The sequence below is a fragment of the Nomascus leucogenys genome, chromosome 4 (genome assembly GCF_006542625.1).
Source record: "Nomascus leucogenys isolate Asia chromosome 4, Asia_NLE_v1, whole genome shotgun sequence".
Lineage (NCBI taxonomy): Eukaryota > Metazoa > Chordata > Mammalia > Primates > Hylobatidae > Nomascus > Nomascus leucogenys.
Genome location: NC_044384.1, coordinates 45827188 through 45853446, shown reverse-complemented (window position 1 = coordinate 45853446; position 26259 = coordinate 45827188). Strand labels below are relative to the sequence as shown.

The 26259-nt window shown below is 34.0% G+C and overlaps 1 protein-coding gene across 4 annotated transcripts in view; it reads right to left on the bottom strand.

Moving 5' to 3' along the window:
* Nucleotides 1-26259, bottom strand: part of NOL4 (nucleolar protein 4) — a 381073-nt gene that overhangs the window by 80822 nt on the left and 273992 nt on the right. For 2 of the 4 annotated variants that reach the window (XM_030810601.1, XM_030810602.1), the window contains exons 7-9: nt 23127-23306; nt 22211-22402; nt 7949-8062 (exon numbers count right to left, since the gene is read on the bottom strand). In XM_030810601.1, the coding sequence (XP_030666461.1) occupies nt 7949-8062; nt 22211-22402; nt 23127-23306 (486 nt within the window). The remainder of the gene's footprint in view (nt 1-7948; nt 8063-22210; nt 22403-23126; nt 23307-26259) is intronic. The other 2 variants (XM_030810603.1, XM_004087724.3) reach the window with 1 other exon arrangement.

The window sequence follows — 26259 nt, the reverse complement described above, 5'->3', positions numbered from 1 at the left end:
TCCATCTGGGCTTCCCAAACTGCTGGGATTACATGTGTGAGCCATCACACCCAGCTGAGTAGCATTTTAATATTCTCCAAGAATATTAAATCTCCTTCACACTTACAACTTGGCTGTTTGGTGCAAGAGGCGGAGGTTTAGGCCCATCTCAGCTTTTCAACATGTGTTCCTCACTAAGTTTAATCATTCTAACTTTTGATTTAAAGTCGGATACATGAGACTCTTCCTTTCACTTGAATATTTAGAAGCCATCATAGCATTATCAATTGGCCTAATTTCAATATTACTGTTTTTCAGGGAATCAGAAAGGCTGAAGAGAGAGAGAGACAGGGGGATGGCTGGTGGGTGGGGTGGTCAAAATACACACATTTATTAAGTTCTGTGTCTTAATTTGGCATGGGTCATGGTGTCCCAAAATAAGTACTATACCAACATCAAAGATTACTGATCACAGATCACTATAGCAGATATAATCATGATGAAAAATTTGAAATATTGTTGAGAGTTACCAAAATGTGACATAGAGACACACAGTGACCACATGCTGTTGGAAAAATGGTGCTGACAGACTTGCTCACGAGATTGTTGCAAACCTTCAATTTGTAAAAACTGCAATATCTGTGAAGCACAACAAAGTGAAGTTCAATAAAATGAGGAATGCTTGTGCTTAATTTTTCCTGTATAGTATATTTTCTTCTGTGAATGAAAGTGTCATGTTGAAGCACATTGAGAAACTCAAAGATACAGGGTTTTCCCCCTAACATATGTATATAAGAGAGAAAAATGCCAGGAGTAAAGTAAAAAGCTGAGGATGATTGAGAATAGGTGTGGACTGGCAGGCCATAGAAATAAGTTTCAAGTCATATCTTGTTAATATTACAATGTCTAAATTTAAGAATAAAACCCTATTGAACGGTGTTGCTTTCAGTTAGTTATTTGTTAAAGTTTATAATTGCTATAAAAAGGACACAAAACTGCAGAATGAAATGTGAAAGAAAAGCTGCCCCTCATAAACTATGTCTTAATCATGGTGTGTTAGATAGTTTTTTTAAAAAAAAGTCTGTATTAAAATTGCCCCCACGCTTATGTGGCTACATTTTCAACCTTTGCACCTGCAATTACATTTCTTTAATAATATTCCAACTTACTAGTACCCTAATAGAACAAAGAAAATCATGAAAAGACACAGATGACAGTGAATTCACCACTATAAGGGAAAAAACAGTTGCAAGGAATTATAGAGTTACTAAATATTTTTAGGTCCTGGGCCATTGAGTTCATGCTGGTTAATTAGCAGTGATTTTTTTTTTTTTTTGGTAACTTAGTGATGTATAAATTTTCAGTACTTTATTTTTCTTCTTCCTGACCTTTTATTACACCACAGGTAAGTAACATGACATTTCCCCTTCCCTCCACTGTGTTCTTTTCAACAGAGTCAAAGGTGTCACATCACAGTCAACCATTGGTTTCCCATGTGTCTTAGCTACTGCAAAATCTGTCACCCAGCATTCCTGCTTTGTCCTTCTAGGGCAGTAACTGCTGGGCTCCTGCTGGGGAAGCCCTTTACTGGTGGTTTTATATGATCTCATCTATAGAACTACAAACTAATTTAACTGAAAGCACTAAGGGCAGAAAACATAACAAGGAAACTCTCACATTCTCCAGAAACTTTCTACCTTAATCAGGCATCAAGCCTGTTAATAAAATGTATGTCATCCCTCAAAACCAGCAAAAATCATACACTGATAGGAGATAAATCACCAACAAGTAAATGGTTCTAATCCCTCTTACTTTTTGTCTCCTTGTCTTCAAATGAAATGTAACCAATAACTATAAGATCTTTTTGGTTTAAGGAAAAAGAAATAATTACTAAATATTAAAGATATAGAGAAAAGAACCCACAAATTTTGAGCTATGTCATAGAACTCTAAATGTGAAATCTGGCTTCCCCTTTTGAATTGTCAAAGTGAAGAAGAATTTCCTAGATAACGTAAAAAATACAGATTTTATGTTAAATCAAGAAAAATGCTATATATATTCCAAACTGCATTGGGAATGGACTTCTGTGAAATCTGATTCCTGACGAAGCAGTAGGCTCCTGTCCTTGCCACTGGCTTGCTTCAGGGCTGAGGCTGCATAATAACAAGCTTCCTCTGGATTTTGGTACAAAATGGACATATGGAATAAAGTATTTAACACATCCATACCACCTTTCATGTTCATAGCTCAAAGAGCTTTATAAAACCCAATTAATTCATCAAGCTTCATAAACTCTGGAAGACATACATCATTACATCTCTACATGTGGCTAACCACTGGCAGCAAGCAGTCAGATGAGTGGCTTAACAGAATAGCAATTTTGAGTGTTCATGTTTTGAACTTTTGTGTGCCTACAGAAAATTGGGGGCACAATGAAGAATCTCTGAGTCACTGGAAAATTCCAAGAATTTTGAGTCAGGTTAAGAATGCACACAGGAAGAGTGATCTCCTTGCTAACATGCAAAAGAACTCTGGCTCTCTCTAGTTGGGCAAAGAAGGGTTTGATTCAATTAATAGAGGGATCCCTGCCAATTACATGTTTTGGCAGGAAGTAGAATCACTTGGTAGAAGTTTCTGTGTGACATAGCTAAGGAAATCTATATAATTTATAGTAAGAAAAAAGTAGTTTATATACTTTTAAGATACTAATTATAAACACTAAACTAGTGTTTACAGTGCATAAACAGCTCTCCAGATGAAGTGAAGCACTTTGGGAAGTTTGTAGCCTTTTTTAGGCTGATATCCAGGCAAACTCTAGATTGCTAGTTACAGTAAAGTACAAAATCTTTGTAAATAAAGTAAATAATTTTCCAGAAGAAAACTGCACTGCCAAAACCTTGTAAGCAGAGGCACAAATGATACAAGTCCTAAATGTTTGTTCTAGGCTATGGGTTTCCTTCCATGAACATAATACATGAAAATACATTATAGGATTGTGAAAAGATGTCAGGCATCAGTTTTATCTAACATAAACTCATATTCTAGCTTTCTCGTGCAGCTGGTGACCTTGCACAAATCATTCCACTTCTCTGGGCCGCAGTTTTCTTACATGTAAATGAAAATAATAGTATCCTTTCTCATGGGGTTGTTGAGAATGGTAAACGAAACTGTATCTAGAAATTGCCCAACAAGTTTTTAGTAAATCTTAAGAGTTTAATTTAAAAAAATTATTTCTTCATTATTCCCCACAATTCCAAAGCTCTTTGAACCCCTCTGGGTTTGAAAATAATATTTTTCCCACCAACCGTGTAAAAGCATTGCTATTTCTCCACATCCTCTCCAGCATCTGTTGTTTCCTGACTTTTTAACGATCACCATTCTAACAGGTGTGAGATGGTATCTCATTGTGGTTTTGATTTGCATTTCTCTAATAAGCAGTGACAATGAGCTTTTTTTCATATGTTTCTTGGCTGCACAAATGTCTTCTTTTGAGAAATGTCTGTTCATATCCTTTGCCCACTTTTTCATGGGGTTGTTTTTTCTTGTAAATTTGTTTAAGTTCCTTGTAGATTCTGGATATTAGCCCTTTGTCAGATGGATAGATTGCAAAAATGTTCTCTCATTCTGTAGGTTGCCTGTTCACTCTGATGATAGTTTCTTTTGCTGTGCAGAAGCTCTTTAGTTTAATTAGATGCCATCTGTCTATTTTGGCTTTTGCTGCCATTGCTTTTGGTGTTTTAGTCATGAAGTCTTTTCCCATGCCTATGTCCTGAATGGTATCTCCTAGATTTTCTTCTAGGGTTTTTATGGTTTTAGGTCTTACGTTTAAGTCTCTAATCCATCCTGAGCTAATTTTTGTATAAGGTGTAAGGAAAGAGTCCAGTTTCAGCTTTCTGCATATGGCTATCCAGTTTTCCCAGCACCGTTTATTAAATAGGGAATCCTTTCCTCATTGTTTGTTTTTGTCAGGTTTATCAAAGATGAGATGGTTGTAGATGTGTGGTGTTATTTCTGAGGCCTCTGCTCTGTTCCAGTGGTCTATACATCTGTTTTGGTACCAGTACCATGCTGTTTTGGTTACTGTAGCCTTGTAGTATAGTTTGAAGTCAGGTAGTGTGATGTCTCTAGCTTTGTCCTTTTTGCTTAGGATTGTCTTAGCTATATGGGCTCTTTTTTGGTTCCATATGAAATTTAACATAGCTTTCTCTAATTCTGTGAAGAAAGTCAATGGTAGCTTGATGGGGATAACAATGAATCTATAAATTACTTTGGGCAGTATGGCCATTTTCATGATATTGATTCTTCTGATCCATGAGAATGGAATGTTTTTCCATTTTTTTGTGTCCTCTCTTATTTCCTTGAGCAGTGGTTTGTAGTTCTCCTTGAAGAGGTCCTTCACATCCCTTGTAAGTTGTACTCCTAGGTATTTTATTGTATTTATAGCAATTGTGAATGGGAGTTCGCTCATGATTTGGATATGTTCATCTGTTATTTGTTTATAGGAATGCTTGTGATTTTTTGCACATTGATTTTATATCCTGAGACTTTGCTGAAGTTGCTTAACAGCTTAAGGAGATTTTGGGCTGAGACAATGGGATTTTCTAAATATACAATCATGTCATCTGCAAAGAGACAATTTGACTTCCTCTCTTCCTATTTAAATACCCTTTCTTTCTTTCTCTTGCCTGATTGCCCTGGCCAGAACTTCCAATACTGTGTTGAATAGGAGTGGTAAGAGAGGGCATCCTTGTCTTGTGCTGGTTTTCAAAAGGAATGCTTCCAGTTTTTGCCCATTCAGAAGGATATGAACAGACACTTCTCAAAAGAAGACATCTATGCAGCCAACGAACATATGAAAAAAAGCTCATCATCACTGATCATTAGATAAATGCAAATCAAAACCACAATGAGATATCACCTCATGCCAGTTAGAATGGTGATGATTAAGAAGTCAGGAAACAATGGATGCTGGAGAGGATGTGGAGGAATAGGAACGCTTTCACACTGTTGGTGGAAGTGTAAATTAGTTCGACCATTGTGGAAGACAGTGTGGTGATTCCTCAAGGATCTAGAACAAGAAATTCTATTTGACCCAGCAATCCCATTATTGGGTATATACTCAAAGGATTATAAATCATTCTGCTATAAAGACACATGCACATGTATGTTTATTGAAGCACTATTCACAATAGCAAAGACTTGGAGCCAACAAATGCCCATCAATTATAGACTGGATAAAGAAAATGTGGCACATATACACCATGGAATACTATGCAGCCAAATAAAAGGATGAGTTCATGTCCTTTGCAGGGACATGGATGAAACTGGAAACCATCATTCTCAGACAACTAACACAAGAACAGAAAACCAAACACGCATGTTCTCACTCATAAGTGAGAGTTGAACAATGAGAACACATGGACACAGGGAAGGAACATCACACACCAGGGCCTGTCGGGGAGTAGGGGGCTAGGGGAGGGATAGCATTAGGAGAAATACCTAATGTAGATGATGGGTTGATGGGTGCAGCAAACCACCATGGCAAATGTATACCTATGTAACCTGCGCGTTCCGCACATGTATCCCAGAACTTAAAGTAAAAAAAAAAAAAAAAAAAAAAAAACAGGAAAAAAAATAAAACAGTATTTTTTTTTATGTGGAAATATTATTGGGTATCCTCCATTCCTAGAAACAGAGCCTTGCAATAAATATATGAGGACATAGAAAAAGGAGAGAGTATGGAGAGTAGGACCAAGGACCACTGGTCCTCATTCATTCTAGTCCCTACTCCTGGGGCAGGTGTAAGAAGTCCCATTTTTAATTATTTTTAAAAGTTTTTCTTCAGTGGGTAGAAAGTCTATGAAGTAAATTTGAGCTCAATGTAAAGACCTTCAAAAACAATGATAAATCTCTGACAGTAGGAAAGTGTGTTAGTAAATAGCAGATCTTTAGTACCAGTGTGAGATTTGAGATACTAAAGCAAATAACAAATATATCTTTAACAACATATAAACTTATGAAATACGTAATGCTTTCATATGAATTGACTTATAAAATCCTCACAATAGCTCTATGAATCTGATATCTGTATGTCCTATTTTACAGATTAGGCCAACAGTATTTAAGTGACTGGATCAAATATCAGTTGATGACCAGCTTTGGCGAATATTGTAGAGTGATATTATAGGTAGTATATAATATGAATAAGTCATTTAATTTTTATAACAACTCCACATATGATTAAAACTATATAGGGATATTCTAGAACGTACGTTAGGTGGGATATATAGCTAGACAACAACCAGGAGAGCCCTTTAAATCCCAGAATTCTACAATCTCAATTTCTAGAACTAGCATCTGTTCTCAAATGGACTTTGACTTTGAAACTTCATTATCTGAGGTAGTGTTATTAATGCTTGTTTCTAGTTAACTGATATCAATACAATGACAAAACAGCTAGCATCAGTCTTTTCTAGACTGAATTTATTGATGCTTACTATGCACCAGGCAAAATGCTAAGCACATAACATGAATCTGTCATTTAAAGTTCTCATAACGACTCCACAGGATGAGTACTGTTACTATTGCTGTCTTTCATATGGAGTAACCAAAGCACACAGAACTGGAATAGCTTGCTGAAGTTTGCACAATTAGAAAAGGTAGAGATGAGATTCAAAACCAGGTCTATTTAGTTCCAGAATGTGCTCCCCTAATCACTATGCCAGATGGTATTATACATAGTGTTATAACTCATTGTATAAGATATATTTCATAGATATAACAATGATAAAACTCTTAACAGAGGGCACATATATGTGAATCAACACTGGTGGCACGATTAGCACATTCTAAACTGACATTTTCACATGGTTTTTATCTGAGACTAATACTGTATTTTTCATTTAACTGAAGGCTTCATCTTTTGTGGCATTTAGAATTATTAGCACATGACATTTTAATAATAAACACATCAAATCAATGCTGATGTAATTCTGAAACATGTTAAAGTATTCTAAGCCTGAAATGAAAAAACATTTTTGCTTTTTTCCTTGAAGTCCACTGGCTCACTGTAGAATCAAAATTGAACTAACTTACTTTAGTCTTGACTCATCTCATCCTCAATTAGCAATATAAAGCATATAATTCATTTGTTGTAAAAATAATTTACAAGTGAAAATGCGGCAAAGTTTTATGCAGAATATTTAGTATATTATGTGATAATTTAGATTTTTACTAAGGATACTTGAGAAAGGGGGTACATAGAAAAAAGAGAAAGATATTTCTGGGATAAGAAGGAGAAACAGAAATATACAGATAACCCAAGGGAAAGCCTGAGGGAAACACCAGTGAGCAAAGTACAAAAAATACAAACATCTCCAACACACAGATGCCTTAGAAAAAAGATATTGAAACATGACATGCAATTGGCATACAATAAATGACTAAATAATGAGAGATGAAGTCTAAGACATGAGTTTTCATTATGTATATCCTTGTTTTGTGACTTTCTAGTCTTTCAAAGTTGTGTTGTACTGTCACCACCCTCAGCATCATGTACTGGCATGCGGTAGTAGACCAGAGGAAATTAAGGAGAGGTTGGTTCACTTCATTCAAAATGAACATGATCAGGTCACTCTCATAAGTCATGAGGTAAATTTACAAAGGTGTTGGAAATGATCAGCTAGAACCTCTTAATAAGTAATTGACCTTTAAATTGGATACTAAACAAAATTACAACTCGTTAGTTTTGCTATTGTTCATTTTCACCACAGAAACATTTTGTTCTTTGACCTTCATTGATCACATGAACACACATTTTCAAGTTTATATTCATATCATAAGGACACAAAAACTGTATCTCTGTGTACTTTAAATCCATTCAAGAGCTTTTACTCTTCAACATAAATCAAATTAAATGAATTGCATTTGCTATAGCTGGTGTTCACCAGACTTCAAGATGCCTCAGTACCTGCTGTCTCTCCAGACGCATCCTCTTGGCGGCATTTCTACTCTCACTCTCACAAGCTGAAGCCAAGATACTCTCTGCAACTGCTGAAGTAAGGTGGGAAGGAATAGGTCGAGACTAAAAAAAAAAGAGAAAAGTATGAAAAAAATTATTAACAGTATCATTAACAGGCCAATGCTATTCTCAGAAGAGCTCTCAGGATCATCAACACGTGCAGGAGTATCCATTTATTTCAACTGAACTTGTTTCAATAGAAAGAGGAAATGGAAATTGTAAAGATGAAAAATGAAAGCTAGTTAGAGGTTAAAGCTATCGTTGCTACACAGATCCATCATTCATTCCCATAGATCCATTGTCACAAGTATCTAGCCTGGGCCATGAAGCTGGAGTTTGAACAGGCAGTGGCAAAATTGCTGACTGGATTTTGCAAATAAAACAAGGTCTTTAATTCTACTACAACATATGACATGCACAAAGAAAAAACAAAACAAAAACAAGTGACAGGGCTAAAACAGAGTTTAAAAAACCTAACAGACACTCAGACCATGTCAAACAATCTTAATATGAAATATTATGAATATTTACACTCTAAATTGTGACCCAATTGATGTGATTAAAATGCTTTTAAATATAAATAATTAAAAACTAAAAAGTCAGTCCTACAATGATCTTCATATATTAAAGGTTTAGTGCTTTAGATGTGAGATATGTTTGCCTATGTGTACATGCCTGTTTTGTCTTACTTATAAAACATGAGCTGATATTTTATAGGTACGTGTTGAAATCCATCTTCTATGTAGCCCACATAGAAAGAATTAATTCTCCAACTAAGCTCATGATTAACTGTAAATTGTTTGCAGCTCTCAATATCATTTGTGATAACCATAACAAAAATTATGATTTTCATCCTTTTTTCCATAATTAATGCAAAGTCATCCAACTGAAAGATGAAATACTTAATAATATAGAACAGTTTTTTTAAATTAAAATAAGCAAATGATAGATGAGAAATAACAAAATTAAACCAAATGAGGTAGTAAAATAATGTGAAATTATGAAATTAATGTATCTTTTGGGAATATAGCATATATAGTATATGACACCTTAGGGTTTTCAAAGCCTCAAACGAAAATATGTGTGAATGCTATTTATTAGAAGTCTGAACTAATTGAGACCTTTTGAATTTTTTTCTAAAGGAATTGAAACATGCCTTTTTTATACATGACTCATTTTACCAACTCTGGCATGTAGAGTGTGCCTCAGCAAATTGAACACAGGGCTTACATCTCAAATAATATTCTAGAACAGCTGAATTCAGACCACACCGTTTTAACAGACACTCCATAGTTAAATTTGTACAGTGTAGACAGAGACCAGGCTCTGACCTTGGGTGAACTAGGAAGCAATTTCTGCAGCTGCCTTAGCAGATTTCCTCACTACTCCCCCTCCAAAGCAGCCTCCGGAGGCAAAAGGTAGGAAAGGTATAAGGTACATACTCCTCTGCTAACCCCATGGGACACCTCAAATGATGGTTACACAACTTTGACAATAAAGCAGTTGGATATTTGGAAAGTCATTTTTGCAAAAAAGAAGAAAAGAGGTCCACTGGTGGCAGGAAAAAAATGCAATATAAGCATTTTGAGAAGGAAATTAGAAAGCCAGGACTGTGCATTTGTAATAGAAAAGAGGGTCAAATGAGGCAAACCTAAAATAAATTGCCATAACGATGTAACCATAATTTCAAAACTCATATTGCTTCTTCATTTCATTCTCTACTTCACTAAGTATAAATAAAATATTGTAGTCCAAAGCCAAATAAATTAAGCTATAAAATCAGTCTCATTAACCGATGGTCACTGCCTGGCTCAAAAATGTAGTCCAGGTACATGGGAATTAGATACTCATTGATATCTTTCTTGATTGAGCTAATTTTTGAGGCAAAGGTGTTATAGGAAAAATGGGAATAAGAACATTACATTATCAAAAAATAAAACAAATTATTTGATTGTAGTTAGCATTATTCAAATAGGAGTGAGAGTTTATATCTTTATAAACTACATTATTAGATCTTTTGTTTCCAGGGATGAAATTAAGAGAATCTAAATAAAATATCAGCAACCATCCTTTTCTTAATCCAATTATTGAGAGCCACATGGGATTCAGAGAGACATATTTCAGTTCTTCATTACCTCGATTTTTCTCTCTTTTTTTCAGCTATCACCATTAAAAATTAGGAATATATAAAACTATAGAATTTTACTAAATGATTACATTGTATCAATAGGCACACAACTTAAATACATAAAAGTTCGTTTAACATGGAGAACATAAGTAAAATATCCCTTCAATTAAAATTATTTCATAGCATTTTCTTTCAAATTCTTATTTTTTAAAAACAACTTTTACTACTCAACTTCTACTAAAGCAGTAAAAGTTGTTATGCATAATAATTTATGCAATTTCCTTTTCAGAAAAGATGAAAGGGAGAGTTGGATCTTCCCTAGATGTATGAAATTAGTCTTCTCATAAACTAGAGTAATGTCGTGGCTAATTAGAACTAGATATATTTTAAGGTCATGTGATAACCTAATATTTAAAAATCAACTTCAAGATAAAGCAACCATGTACACTATCCTATTGAGTGGAAAAAATAAGTAGAATCAAAGATGCATGATTCAATACTTTCCATAGATAAACAGTATAATTTTGAAAACAGATTTGTACTGAGTTTATTGTAGGATCATAAGTTGACAACTCTCAATGGCCATAGAAGTCATCTAGTACAAGTTTCTTCTCTCAACTTTGAAGAACTGAAACCTAGGTAGATTAAGTAATTGCAAAAGGACAAATTGAACTAGATCCAGAACTCAGGTTTCGTGTCTCCCAATTTTCAACTCTCACTTTCCTAAATTCTGTTGTATATTTAGGACTTTTACATACTTTGTCATTAATAAAACAAAAAACTCTTTAAAAAATCCATACATACAAACCATTGTTTTCAACTAAAAAAATAAGCAGAACAAAGGTAGACATTTACATGAATGTATTATAATCATCATTAACAAGTTCATTGGAGAAAAAGGCAGAATAAATCATAAAATCTGTATTACAATCTAAAAATTATATTTGAAATGTATTTTTGCAGAGAATGTACTATATCTCAATGTGTACCGCCAAACAGAAATCCAGTACCATCCTAATTTAATTTTTAGATAAATGTTAATAATATCTGACTCTTACTGAGTGCTTAGGACATTCAGGTATTAATACCAAAAGCTTAGATTTATTATCAAATTTAATCTCCTTAACAATCTTTGGGAAAAGTACTTATATTACTCATATTTTAGATAACCTACATTGAAGTTCTGAGAGATTATGCAACTTGCTCACAATTATGCAGTGATGTATGTGGAAATACCTGAATTCAAATTCAAGTCTGATGATGAATTGGGAGTTATAATCCCTAGTAAACTATTATTCACATTTTACAACAAAGTCCCCAGTGAGTTTAAATAAATCTAGAATTCTTCAATACTACACATTCCTGTGAGGAAATTCAATCACAGCTAACCAGACATTGCATTTAGCAAAGAATATATCAGGATCTCCCTAGCATCCTTCACTTAAACGGTTGAAGTCCTTTAATATATTTTCCTATAAATTCTATAAATTATGAAATTTACGATCTTCATTAAAAGCACAAAGACAAAAATGTAACTTAGCTAAGTTATGCCACAAATTCTTAACTGATGGAATCTGAATTCATAAGATTTTAAAGTTTATACAGCCAGAAGTGTCAATAAATTACTATACACGAACCATAATAAAGCTTAATTTCATGCCCAAAATGAGAATACAGGAGCCAGGCAGAAAAGTTCTTTCCCTCCTGTGAGGTAATCATGCTAAAAATCTCTTTGCTTCTAATATTAATGAGCCAATAATAAATGTCAATACTCCCCAATACACACAGGGCTCAAGTGTGCAGTATTTGGTTATAAGATAGTAAAGACGAAAGTTTAAAAAAATTTCTCTATAATTTGGCTTCTATCCACTTAACAACTCAAAAGTACTAATATCAAGATAGTGAGAAGGAAATTAATCAATTTTTCTCATTATAAAAGTAATATTACAGAGAAACTTAAAACTAGTGTTTAGTACGTGCTCTGAGAATCATCTCCTTCTGAACTCTCCTTTCCATCATTACATTTGACAGTTGAGGGCTTATTCTAATGTCACCACAGTATGATCTTTCTAAAACATAATTAGCAGAGTGTGTTAGGGAATATGGTCATAGATTTCATCAGGAATGAGGCTGAAAATTCCCTCTTAACATTTGTAAGAGTGGCCATAAAACACAAAGCTTCCATGTAATAATTGGAGATAGGAATATTTTGATGCAAAAACCAAATGCAATGAATTCAATAGATAACTTATGAAAATAACACCTCCTCTGGCTGAAGATAGCTCAGTAAATACATATACTATTTGATATCTATCTCTCTCTTTATCTATCTATATCGTAGAATATTTAAAATATTAGTTTACAATGGATTTAATTATACACTTCACATGATCTATACCTGGATTGGGAATATTTATTACATATTTATTTCTCTGTATATAAGATAACGGTACCTACCCTCATTAATTATCTCTTCATAATTAACTGACATTCTAACTGGGATCTGAGTTGATCTTTCTCCAGCACTGTTCTTATTGTAATAATTATCACTGCTCAAATCAGTGGCAGTTGTGTCATTAAACAGATGGCTAAACCATCACATGGAGCTTTTGGAGTTTAAAAAGTCACATTTTAATTGGGGACTTAAGATGTAATTGCTGTTGGCATGATGTAAATGTGTCTTTTCTTATATATGTTGATAAAATGTACCGTCACACCTACAAACTATTGCATTTTTGTGGGTCTTAAAACTATACATGAAATAACTTTAGAGTCCTCTGAACTTCAGCTGTACATTTAGGATGCCACAGGATTTTTGCAATTACTAAAAAGTACAAAGAAATTCAAGAATGTTAGGTTATGGTCATGGGTTAATGTGGTGATGCTCTCCAGACTCCACAGTTAATGTGAAGCTTAATCAAGTATTAGTTAAGGCCAGATTGGGAGCAACAGTGACATCTACCCAAGGTTGTAAGTAGAATGAGTGCTTTGAAGATAATTAAATAACTCAGTAGTCAGAGTTTAGGTGGTGTGATGAATTAAGATTATTCCTCCTAATCTTATTACTTTATAAAACACATTATTAAGAATTCTGTAATTTGGATGGTATCTCCCCCAAGTGGCATATCTATACCTAAAGGCATAATTGTTTAGGTTATATACATATACAAAGTTTCATGTTCTAAGAGATTCCTTCTATTAAGTAGGTGGTTTCATTCTTATACATCAGTGGAATAGAGATAGTCTGCAACTAAGTCATACTGAACTGAATATTATTCTATAACCAGCTACTTGCTCTGTGACCATTTTTGCAATTTAATCTGAGTCTCAGTCATCCTGCTAGGTATTATTACTTTTATTCTTAAAAATGACAAAACTGAGATTCAGTCAGAAAATTATAAATAAGGAAAATAATCTCCACATTATGGAGTAGTTTTTAGAAGTCCATCAGAAATGTGCATAAAGTCACTAGCATATTTTATAAGCACTTTTTTATATGATAGGAACTGTGCCAAGTTTAGAGATTTGAAGATATCAATATGGTCTCTGCCATCATAGAGTTTACTTGACAAGTTGGTACAATGCCTAGAACATAGGTTATAACTATAATATACACGGAAGTGCATTATTAAGAGTGTGTTTAGTAGACTCACAACCTTCTGTGAGCAATTCTGAAGCTCTAATATTGTATAAAGTTGTAAGATTTTTCAAAAACTTGGGATAAACTCAGCTGGCAGAAAAAACATAAATAAATAACTAAGGTTTTACTTTTTCCTAATTTCTGTGAATATGCATATGTTTTGCTGCGAAATACTGATATATTTTTATTTGTGATGTTTTTCTAGGCCCCACTACGGGTGTTATGCAACAAACCTAGTATGCACTCTATCATGCCCCAAAATTGAAAAGTTCTGAATTCCAAACTATAGATAATCCAAGATTTCAGATAAACTGGTGAATGCAAACTAAAATAGTAGTTCAACTGTCCTTATTTCATTCCACATGGTTTTGATGGAAGTAATAAAGTTCCTTCCTCAATTAACCCTGGCCACCTGAGTTTGTCCTGGGCAATCATGGGAACTCAATACTTTGTTTCCAATGACTGATCCAAGAAGGTGGACATATAATCCAAATAGGGCCAAGCAAAGTTCCTTCCTGGGAACTGAGACCTGGAGTTGGAGGATTGCTCTTGGGTTGTGAGTTTTAAGAATGGAGGCCTGGAACTGCTGGTGGCAACATTTCCAAACAGGTAGCAAGAAGTTATCTAAGATGTAAATCAATACACAAGAGAAGCATAATTAAGAAAAAGGAGAGCAGCAAACCCCTGAAATTGGAGCCCATGGATCCACTATGTGTGAATTCTTGAACTTTCTAGTTGTTTGAGAAAATTATCTTGACTAAAAGGAGTCTGAAAGTGTGTTTTAACAGAAGTGGAATATAAGCTAGTTAACCGTTGTCTAGGCTTTGATTAGAAATATTTCATTTATGAATTAATGATCTATGTTTTGGCCTTATTTTTAGAACATTATTGGTCATTAATAATGATCTTTTATGAATACATGGGGAATTAATAAGTCTTCTAGTTGAAGACTTAGAAACACAGTTTAGTTAATATCAGCTGACAACGCCTCTAATCAAGACACAGGATCAACTAAATTAACAACCGAAATAACACGCTTTAATTTTAACTACATGATCCTTTATGTTAAATATATAAAATATATTTTGTATATACTATATACACTGTATATATTCTGAAAGTTGAGTGTTATATAACCTTACAATTATTGTACATTATGATGTAGTTTTCCTAGTTATTTATTTGTGAAACTAAAAGTGTATACCAATTCCATTCATATAATTAATATCACTACCTATTCCCACTAATTGCTAAATAGATTTAAATTTTTTTAATGTATCAATTCTTGGCCTTTTGGTTAAGATCAAGTGTAAACTTTTTTTTTAACACTTTAATAGTTTAAAAAGAGTTAAAATTAAATGTTATATAACTGTTTTCTTTTGTGAAAAAAACTCACTAAACATTTAAAATATATTAGGCTACATTTTCAGTTAGTAGTAGTTTTTAAAATTAAAATACAAATTGCAAGATACTATGAAACTCATGTCACACAAAAATTATCTCTCAACTAATTTCTACCACAAAGAAGCACATTAGTAAATATCCATCCAGTCACTCAATCTTTCATTCAGCCATTTTAATTCAGTTGAATTCAACATGAATTGAGCAACTTTCATGAGCAGCTACTTGTATTATATAAGACATTGTGGGTGATACAGAGATGAACAAGTTAAGAAGCATAGTACTCAAGGAACATAATTTCTTCTTGAAGAGCTAAGGCCCATATATGGATAACAGTAATATAAGACAGGATAAAATAAAACTACAAAAGATGTACCACAAAGTACAATTTGCACACAGAAGAAAGAGAGATTTGAGGCTGCTGTTAGCTAGCAGTGAGGATTAAATAGACAAAGACCTAATTGATTTAGTCCTTCAAGTAGCTCAACAGACTGAAACAGTGCAGGTTTCCCAGGAAAGGGAACTGTGAAATTCAATTTCAGATTAAATTGCATTTTATCATGTTTCTCACACACACCAGGTACCATACTAGGTGTACCAGGTACTGTCCTAGGAGTTTTTACATTTGTTATTTCAAGTGCTTTTGGTTTTCATTTTTAGGATAAGAGCTATTATTTCCATTTTTCTTTTCCAGGGTGAGACCAAAGCTCGGAGATAGAAAATCAACGAGTAGCAACTGGAAAAGCACAGACAAGAACCAAGGCTCACTGACTATCAAATCCAGGTGCTTTTCTTCAGACGCTCACCAATGCTGCTAATTTTTTATTATTTCCTTTTGGATTCAGTTTCCTTCTTCTTAGATTATAGAAGCATCCCTCTGGAATCAGTCAGGCTGTATGAGTGGTAGCCTCAGAAATTACATGAAGTATTTCTTTGCTCCTCACTCTGAAAGTAGAGCTGAGCTGGGCATTGATTTGTGAATTAAAAGTAGTTTCTCTTGAAGACTTTTTTTCTTAGTACTTTGAAGAAATTGTTCAGGCTGGTTTTCGGTTGTAGATAATGTGTTGTTTCTTTCTGGTACATTTAAGAATTTATTTGCTCTTCTGTGGTTTTACTATAATATCCCTAGGTATGAGTTTTTTTTTTTTTAATGTATACTGTTTAGGACTAATCTACTTATCTGTTATTAGGATTGAGGTCCAATCAATTCTGAAAAATTCTTCATCATTATCTTTTTCAATTTGCCTCTTTATTGTAATTTCTCCTGGAATGCCTGTTAAATCTATCTTTAGCATTCTCTTTTTCATCTTAATTTCTTTTTCATATGTAACTTCTCTTTTCTTCCTGTGGGTAACTTGCATACTTCTGTGTTCCAGTTTACTTTCTCCTTGGCTGAATATTATATTCCACTCAACCCATTTAGTAAGGTTTTAATTTCAATGCTTATAATGTCTGTCATTTTTATTCCTGAAAGTTGTATTAGGATATTTCTTAATTCCTCTTTCACAGAGAGGAAAATAGAGAATGAGCCTTTCTTGGACCCAGCTTTATATACATTTCTCAGTTTACATGTCTATCTAGTTACAAACTAAAATGCATGTATCCTGAACTTGGGTGGACATTCATACCCCAGCCCTAATCTGTCTGGGTCTACATTTACTTTTTCTATCTTTCTAAGTTGTCACCCAATCCAAAGGGCTTACAATTCTGGCTAAGAGTTTCCTACTCATTTCAGGTACCTGGAAATTTCCTTTTCTTTCTTTTGAGCTTACCTGAATATTTTTTAAATTGTTATATTATATTCAGGATTTGTATGTGTTTGTGGTGGGAAGCTGGGTGGGGTGTGTGTATGTGAAGAGAACATACCCCATGAGGCTCAGGTCAACATCTTGCTTAAAGTAAAAGATGCAGTGATAAGTAGCTCTGAAAAATATATTGGCTGTATTCTTTACAACTTAGTTATTCTTCAATTTTAATGCGTTTAGTAAATAATGAGCAAAGGTACTCATAATTCCTGAGTCATAAAAAATTAGCGAACCAAGAGACAACCCACTGAAAGAAGGAGCAGCAGTCTTATATGATGAACTAAGGTTTGAAAGAATATAATTTGAACATACCAGAAGAATAGGTAGAAAGGTACCATATTATATGCTATACATATACATACATGATCACATATAGTACCCCAATAGCCCTATCCTTTAGAAGAGACTCAGAAATACTACACTTGTACAGAAATTGAACTAAGCAAGGAATTGAAGCTAGGTCTCTCAGTTTCAAAAGGTCATATGCTAAAACATTATAGAAAGAAATATAAAATTTGTTCTGCCAGGCGCGGTGGCTCACACCTGTAATCCCAGCACTTTGGGAGGCCGAGGCGGGTGGATCACCTGAGGTCGGGAGTTCAAGACCAGCCTGACCAACATGGAGAAACCCCATCTCTACCAAAAATACAAAATTAGCCGGGTGTTTTGGTGCATGCCTGTTATCCCAGCTACTCAGGAGGCTGAGGCAGGAGAATCACTTGAAACCGGGAGGTGGAGGTTTCGGTGAGCTGAGGTCATGCCATTGCACTCCAGCCTGGGCAACAAGAGTGAAACTCCGTTTCAAAAAAAAAAAAAATATTCTAAGATGACAGAGTTTCACATTATCAAAGCCAAAATTGAAGAAGACTACTCTAGGGGCAAAGGCAGATTTATCATAAAGTCAATAAAGTGAGGCATAGGATGCCTCAACTGGATGGGCCTCTTAAGTGCTGGAGTTCCTGGGTGTTGTAAGCATTCTAGGTAGGAAGGGAAAGCCACTTTAAAATCCAGAAGCATTTATATGTAAGTGTGTCTGAAAATTGTCTAACGAGATGTTAGAAGAAAAGTATTTTAATCTTCAAGGTTTCAGTGGTTTCTAAATTTCTTTTGTGTAGGATATTTTTAAACTACAAATACACATTCATTTTTTCTATCTAATTTTTTGCTCATAATTGTGTATTACTTTTCTTTTCAAAAAGATCTCAAGTCATATAATCTTCGGGTTTTACAAACCCTATTTCTGCCTCTGCCTAGGCACAATGTGTGTGAAGAGTGTAAGAGGAAAGTAGGGAGTTGAGTTAGGATTATGCAAGAGTACAGGTATGAGGTATGAAAGACTAGAACTAAAATAAGAGCACATAAAATCAGAAACTGTAAGATTTATTTGGGAAACAGAGTAAAGGAGGAATAAGCAGAATTCATTAAGTGGTAGGATACAAGACACAAAAATAGTCAAATCTCATTCTACATTTTTGAGCAATGGTAAAAATGACAATATGGCGCTATTAACAGCAGGCAAATCAAGAGGAATTTACTGGTGTCTTGATAAATGAGGTGGTATATCAGTGGAGAAAATAGGTGCTGGAGAATATAAGGAGTTCAGTGTGATATAATTATTGCCCTAGTGTCTAACTGACACTTGGAATTAAATACCAAAGATTTGTATATTTTTGGTATTGTACTTTGAGAATAGGATAGTGTACACAAGGACATTTTTAATTGTGGTTAGGGTGATATACAGTACGTGGCTAAAAATGGAACTGTAGTAACTGCCCAAAAGCAGGTAAGAGTAAATGAGGAGGAACAGAAACAACAAGTTTCAAGAAAACGAGCATATACTTTAGTTGAATATGCAGTCTTTGAGTTTTGTGCAAAAGTGGTCATGTGATCTTTACAAGAACTAATTCAGTAGAGTCATCCTTTGGTATCTGTGCGGGATTGGCTCTAGCACCTCTGAGGATGCTCAAGTCCATTACACAAAATGGCATAGTATTTGCCTATTACCTAGGCACATTGTCCTGTATAATTTAAATCATCTCTAGCTTACTTATAAATCTTAATACAATGTAAATGACATGTAAATAGCTGTTATACTGTGTTGTCTAGGGAATAATGACAAGTAAAAAATGTCTATACATGTTCAATACAGGCACAATCCCCTTATTTTTTTCCCAAATATTTTTCAATTAGTTAATTGAATTCACAGATGCAGACCTTGCAGATCTGTAGGGCTGACTATACAGTGGTGAGAACCACAGTCTGGATAATCTGAATGTAAGGGACTACTGCAGGATTTGGTGGTAATGGGTATAATCTGTGAGTATAAAATGCTCTTTCGAGCAACCTGAGCAAGAAAGATGAACTCAGATTGTAGAAGAACAATAAGAGATGTAACTTTGTGATATCTGAGAACTTTTTTTTTTTTTTTTTTTTTTTAGGAAAAAGGGATTAAATGTTCCACTCATTGAAAAGGGAAAACTGAACATATAAAAGAGTAGGTGGTTGATGGAGCAATGTTCTGAAGAAGGTAGAATTATATGAGGGCAGAGACGTGAGGTTTATTTATCCAGGGCAAATAAGAACAAGACTTTTCCTCTGTAAAGTCACCAGAGAATACTTGAGAACATTTAGAAAACTTTGAAATTTTTAATATTGCTTGTTCAGGCTCTTGGAGTGATGACTAAGACCAAGATATATTCATGCTAATAAAGACTGAGGTGAAAGAGACATCCAGATCCCTGAAGCGGAAAAAGTAAAAGAAATGTGAAATCAGCTTAGATATCAAAATTAATAAGGAGGATATTAAAGGATGCAATTAAAAATAAAGATTATAAATAAAGATCTTAGAGAATGTGAATGTAACCTGGGGGATGGTAAATGACAACTATAAGACAGAGGGCAAGAGTTAGTACAAATAGCAAGTGGAAAATTCAAACAAAATGTGTTTGCTAATTAGCATCAATTAAGTTAATTGGTGACAAAGAGAAACACATAGTTATACTCATGGTGTGTGAAGAATATTAATATCTACATAGGTATTACAAAGTTTTTATGAAGATCTTACATGAAAGGCTAGGTATATTTTTGATATAATTTTCAGTTTAAAGAATCACTTAACTCATTTTTATAATACCTCTATTTGTTAAAAAGTTAATAGCAAGTGTCACTGTAGCTATTCCCATGCTTATGATATGAGGGAAACTATGTATTGGAAACAAGGTGTGATCCCTCTACTGTGAGCTGTGTTTGACAAATAGAAGCAAATGATCGAAAAGTTAAATCCTCTAAAAAAATATATTATTTCCTAAACATGAAAGGCTTGCTTTCTGGTGTTTTCATAATTAGACTATTTATTTATTTGTTTCTAAATTTATATCTCCTCTTTTCCATTAAAAATTATCAAATCCACGAAGGAAAGTTGTCTCCACCAAGATAAATTAAACAGAAAGACAAAGGAGAGTTTGGCTCTGAACTCCCTGGCAGTAAGGCACAAAAGTGAATATATTAAGGTCCACAGTCCCGGTGCTAAGAACAGGTGAAAGCATTCCATTTCCTCAGGAAAAACAATTATTTTTCTTGCATTAAATTCCAGAAGAAACTTCTGAAATCAGATTTTCTGTCATGGACATTTAGCAGCCTTGTAAACAATGACCTTGACAATACAAAAACTTGCATGAGATTTATTTCTACAAGGGAAAAGAGTCAATTGCATAATATTAAAAGCAACTAACTAGGTAATTTTTCAAAAGATTGAGATTATTAAATTTAAATATCTAGGCTATTTGGTTTAACTAGGTACAGTGGCAAAACTTGGGATACAAGAGGAGCAATGGACAAAAAGTCTCCTATATATTCCCTAAATATCGTCATTTGGGTTTTACAGAAATACATGTATGCACCTTGGCGAAAGAGTCTCATAATGCAAATTCAGGAAACAAAAAACAGAAATCATGTCACCTATTGGAGATGATACTCAGTATGGGCCAACCCTACCTTGTTCACAAAGTTGTGCTTTTTATGGAATTTTCTATTACTATGAATTTAAGATCAGGACACCTTCTGGAACAATAAATATTCTTCAGAGAAATTGCTGAATTTGAGCATCAAAGCCACACAACAGACTCAATAACAACTTGATATATTTGTCTACAGATTAATGTAATGGTTAGTTAACTCATTGGGTTTTTAAAATCTAATGAAAATGAAGGCAGTATTTATTGATCAAACATTAGATTTATTAGATTTATCTTTCACAAAGCATGGCCTTTTATATCCAACTCTGGAGATTTTATGATTTGAGATAATTGGTACAGACATACTCTGAAACCTCTCTTATGTACACCAACTCCTACCCAATCACAACTAATTAATTAGATTCACAGATCACAAACACTAACAGCCTAGGCTTTTATGGCGCCTTCTCAGATAAGACGAGAAAAAAATGGTTTCACAAAATTTCGAAACTGTTCACATACATAAGAAATAAGAAAATGGGAAAGGCATACATTGTAAATGTGTACGTTATTTCTAGATGTAACAATTAGAGCAAGGTGAAATAGAATAAAGTTTAAAAATCATTGATTTCTAATCTCCACCCTATCAGTAATCTAATGTCAACATAATCTCATCTGTCTATAACATCCACCTGAATATGAAAGCTCTTGGTACCATCCACCAGCACACAAATAAACATATCCAGTACAACAAATCCTTATATTTCACCTAAGCATTTTCATTCTCTGACCTTTACTTTCAAGGCCTGCAATTTGTTAACCATTGATATGAAAACGGTATTCCCTAGGTGGATCCATCTGTTTCCTTTTGATTTAGAGAATGCCATTCTTACATGCCATCTCAAGCAGTGACTTGTACTTCAGTTCACAACTTAAATAACCTCATGCCCACTTTAGTAGCGACAGAAAGAAAACAAATATGAATGAGATGCTTGTTCTCACTGGTGTTTACTCATATCACCTTTATTTTCTGTGACATGGTACCACGTGGTTCTGTGAGCACTGGACTCACAAGATATTCCTTATTAAATAAACAAAGGGAATAAATACTTCGGGAAGATGAAAAGGAGAAGGGGAAAAAAACAAACGAGCAAACAAAAACCCCTTTGACCTGACATTATGGAAAAAAATAAAAAAAGACACTAAGATGGAAAAAAAATAGTGTCATGGTTTACATGTGGGATTTTGATGGAGTCTAGGGCTGTGTTTTAATTCAAAACTCACCATCTCAAAACCACTTCTTTTCATCCGCCTGCAGGACTTGAGGTAAGTACGTATACGTTTTCTGGCACGCTCTTGATACTCAGGGAATTGTCGCCTGCATGAGTCAATGATAGCCTGGATCTTTTCTTTGGGCTGCTTAGAGATTGGGACCATTCGGTCCAAGTTTTCATCTACAAACAGCCTGACAAACATCTGTTGGCAAGAGGGAGACAGAGGAGAAGGGTTTGGAGGGCTGCTCTCTTCTGTTCCTAGCTTCCTGTCTTGATTACCGATAGGAAAATACTGTTTTCTGGTTTATGCACTGGAGAACTTTGCAATGGAAAGCCAGAAATTTTAAGCAAACACTCTTTAAAGACTTTCTAAATGGTTGGATTAAAAAATAGAGAGAGAAAAAGAGAGAAAGGCAGACAGACAGACAAACATACAGAAAAGAATAGACTATCGTGTAGAAAAAAATCAGGAAATAACAGTAGACTGTGACAATTGAGCACCCCTTTACATTCTCTACTAATGATGAATACGACTGTTACATTGCTACACTGCACAGTGGACTAATCTCTGAAATCAAACAACTGACTCTTTTGTCATGCATAATTAGATAAGCTAGGAAAGCAAAAGAAATAACAGATGACGGGCGTACTCTTCCGAGGACTAAGCTGAGGCCCCCTCCATCCACTAGGTAAACATGCATACTCACACAACACAACTCCAGTTTTCAGCTCACATTTGGCTTTAAAATTCTAAACAAAACACAGCAATTCTGGTGTCTGGTTGGCAAAGAGTGTTTCATGTACTTTTTAAATCCTTCTGTAAATTAAACAAACATGTCTCTAAAATATCCACATTTACCAACAAGCAACAACATGAAAGTGAAGTGGTAAAAATTAAACCACACTTGGAGTGTGGCAGGACTCACATTAAAAGCTTTCAGCCGCTCGGCTTCAACGCCGTCTGTCTCATTAACTTTCTCTGAATCGTCATGGTCCTCATGGTCATCTTCGTCCTCATCTCCCCTGTTTAGTGAGAGGTCCTCAGCTCCTCGGTCTACACTCTCATTTTTGCCAGAGTCATAGCTGGAGTAACTATGTGCAGGAGACTGAAAAGAGAAGGTAAAATAACTGTTTTTAAATTCATTGCACAGGCTTATAAATTTTATGTTTCATCTTTAATTTCAACTGTTTCTCAAAAATCTTGTTTATGAGTTGACAACTCTAGAGCTGTGGTGATTTTAGTTTAAATAAAAATTAATTCAAATTAAATTAAAATTTCATTTCCTTGGTCATGTCACACTAGTTACACTGCAAGTACTCGTTAGCTGCACAGAACGTTTCCATCACTGCAGAAAGTTTTATTGAACTTAGCTATTCAAGAGCAATTAGTGTTTCCTCTCAATACTCATATTCCAAATAAAAAATCAATCTGTAATCGATTTTGCAAGAGAATCATTGAGTCACATATTCTTAGAACTTAATATGACCTCAGAGCATTGTCAATATTAGTATTAGTATTACACTTTATATAATATTGTACTATATCATATCAATATTATACTAACTTTATTAGTATTCTTTAAACAGTTATGGAAACTGAGGGATGTTTAATTAACTTCCCCAGCAAGAGCTATATAAAATATTATTGACTATTAGTTATTAGTTAACATGCTTTAAAATAAATGTATAAATTGTCTATGAGCCTTAAGAGAGCATCTGATTTTGGTTTAGAAAATGGGAACCGGGTTTCTTCCTAATCCTCTGTTAAGTTTAATGTTTCTGGATTCTAACACCATTCAAAAGACACAACAAATTTAAAGCAAGAACAATTAAAAGTGACACATATTTCCATGTAAAAATCATTAAACATCTGAAAAATTGAAAATGTTTAACAGTTCATTTTCACATGAAACAGCTGATAGCCTTTGTAGAGCCTCTGTTGTCAGAATACAATGCATAAGTATATCTACATGTTAATGGAGCTGTTTAAAATATATAAACTGGCTTTGATCACTTTTCATTTTGGGATTACACTTATTCCAAATATTTTCTCTTGGGACCCTCTAGGATTATTCCAGAGTAAGTTTGGAAGAGTGACCTGGAAATACAGAAAATCCAAGTATATGGTGTGATAAGGAGCTTGAATCAGCCACGTAGAGCATAACCACAAACTATTTTATATACTCTTTGAGACCATAACATTGACCAATCTTCTTAGCATATTCTAGGTAGTTTTGATAAGATACTAAACTAAGATGTAATCAAATTTAAAAAGGAGTATTCTCTATTTTTGTTTCATGATATAACAGATATTATTTGAGACACCAAATACAATAAAGCAAATAATTAAGCAAGTGAGAGGTAAAGAGAAGAAATTAGTACTTAGAACAACTGCATACCTAGTCAATTGGTTCCCTTAAGCTTCACTGCAACCTGGTGAGAAAGGATTATCCTGCAGATTCTACAGATAAGCAAACAGCTTTAGAACGTCTAAACAACCTCTTCTCATCTAAAGAATGAGATTATATAACTACTGTGTGAACCTAGGTCTGCCTAAGAGCTAAGAGTGATCAAATAAGGTTTTCTCCTCAATATGAAGTTTTTCTTTCTAAGTGTGTGTGTGTGTGCATGTGTGTGTATGCACCTGTGTGTATAATTGAAAGAACATAAAATAGGCATTGGTTTATGTACATGTTAATCTTTAAACAAAATATTTTATAAGTGATTTCCCCTAAAACTGTTATTCCACCTAAATAAATTGGATACCTTATTTACATTTTCTTATAGAACAGTAAGCTGCAATTTATAAATCTTGAGTAAGAAGAATTATCACTTGCTATAAAATTTCCATATATAATAGAATCTATTTAAATAATTTATTAGTGCTTCATACACAGTTTTGCTTATTTGTTTTGCTGGATAAAGTAGAATAAAGATACACTATTGTAATCAAATGCAGATAATTACAGTTTCTTAAATACAAAACATCTATAGAAGGACATAGTGACAAGCTTTCTTTTTTCAACTTAGGACTAAACATATTCTGGAATAAATAAATTTATTTTAGGAAAAATGTATATTTAAGAGAATAAACTCTTAATAAACAGCAATAACATACAACTTTTAAGACCAACATGGTTAGTAGTAATTTCTAAAATCTCCTGCTCCAATTCCAAGTATCTATCTCAAAGTCAATCATTTCTTCCCTCGGCAAACCTTTACATTAAGTATCACTACACATTTGGTTTTGTGCCAAGATATTCTGCCACAGAGCAATGTTCATTCAATAAATTATTTATGGGCACCTATTATGCATCAGGCACTATTCTAAGCCTTTTAAATATATGACTCATTTACAATGAACTGGTTAAGTGACTTTCCCAATGTCGCATAGCTATCAAGTGAAAAAGGATCTGAACCCATGCAGTTTGGCTCTGAGTTTATCATCTTAACACGATTCTATGCTGTCTCTATAGCATGACTACTTATGAGGTTATCGTTATAATATCAGTAGAAATCAATTCCTAAGGCACTGTATTTCTTGACACTAACTTTTAAAATAGAAGTACCTCTGTGACAAGACATATTAAACCCATTTCATTATTTAACATCTAACCATGAAATTCCCCTGAGCCAATCTAATAGAATACATGTATTTTATATGGGCTGGAGCCTATTTAATAATGTTTTGTATTCATGAAGTGTCTTAAAATTTACATGGAGCTTTAACCTCGACATAATAACTTCACAAGAGAACTAGTATTAATATATTAATATATTATATTATAAATGGTTTCAAATATATACATAATAATAATAAATGATATTAATATATCTGACTGTTAGTTTTATGTGTCAACTTGACAGGATGACATGGTGTCCAGGTATTTGGCTATCCATTATTTCCAGGTGTGTCTGTGAGGATATTTCTGGATGAGATTGGCATTGGAAGTGGTGGATTCACTAAAACAGATTGTTCTTCACAGTGTGTGTGTAGTGGGGGTGAGGGGAGGGCATAAGGGCATAATCCAGTGTCTTGAGGGCCTGAATAGAACACAA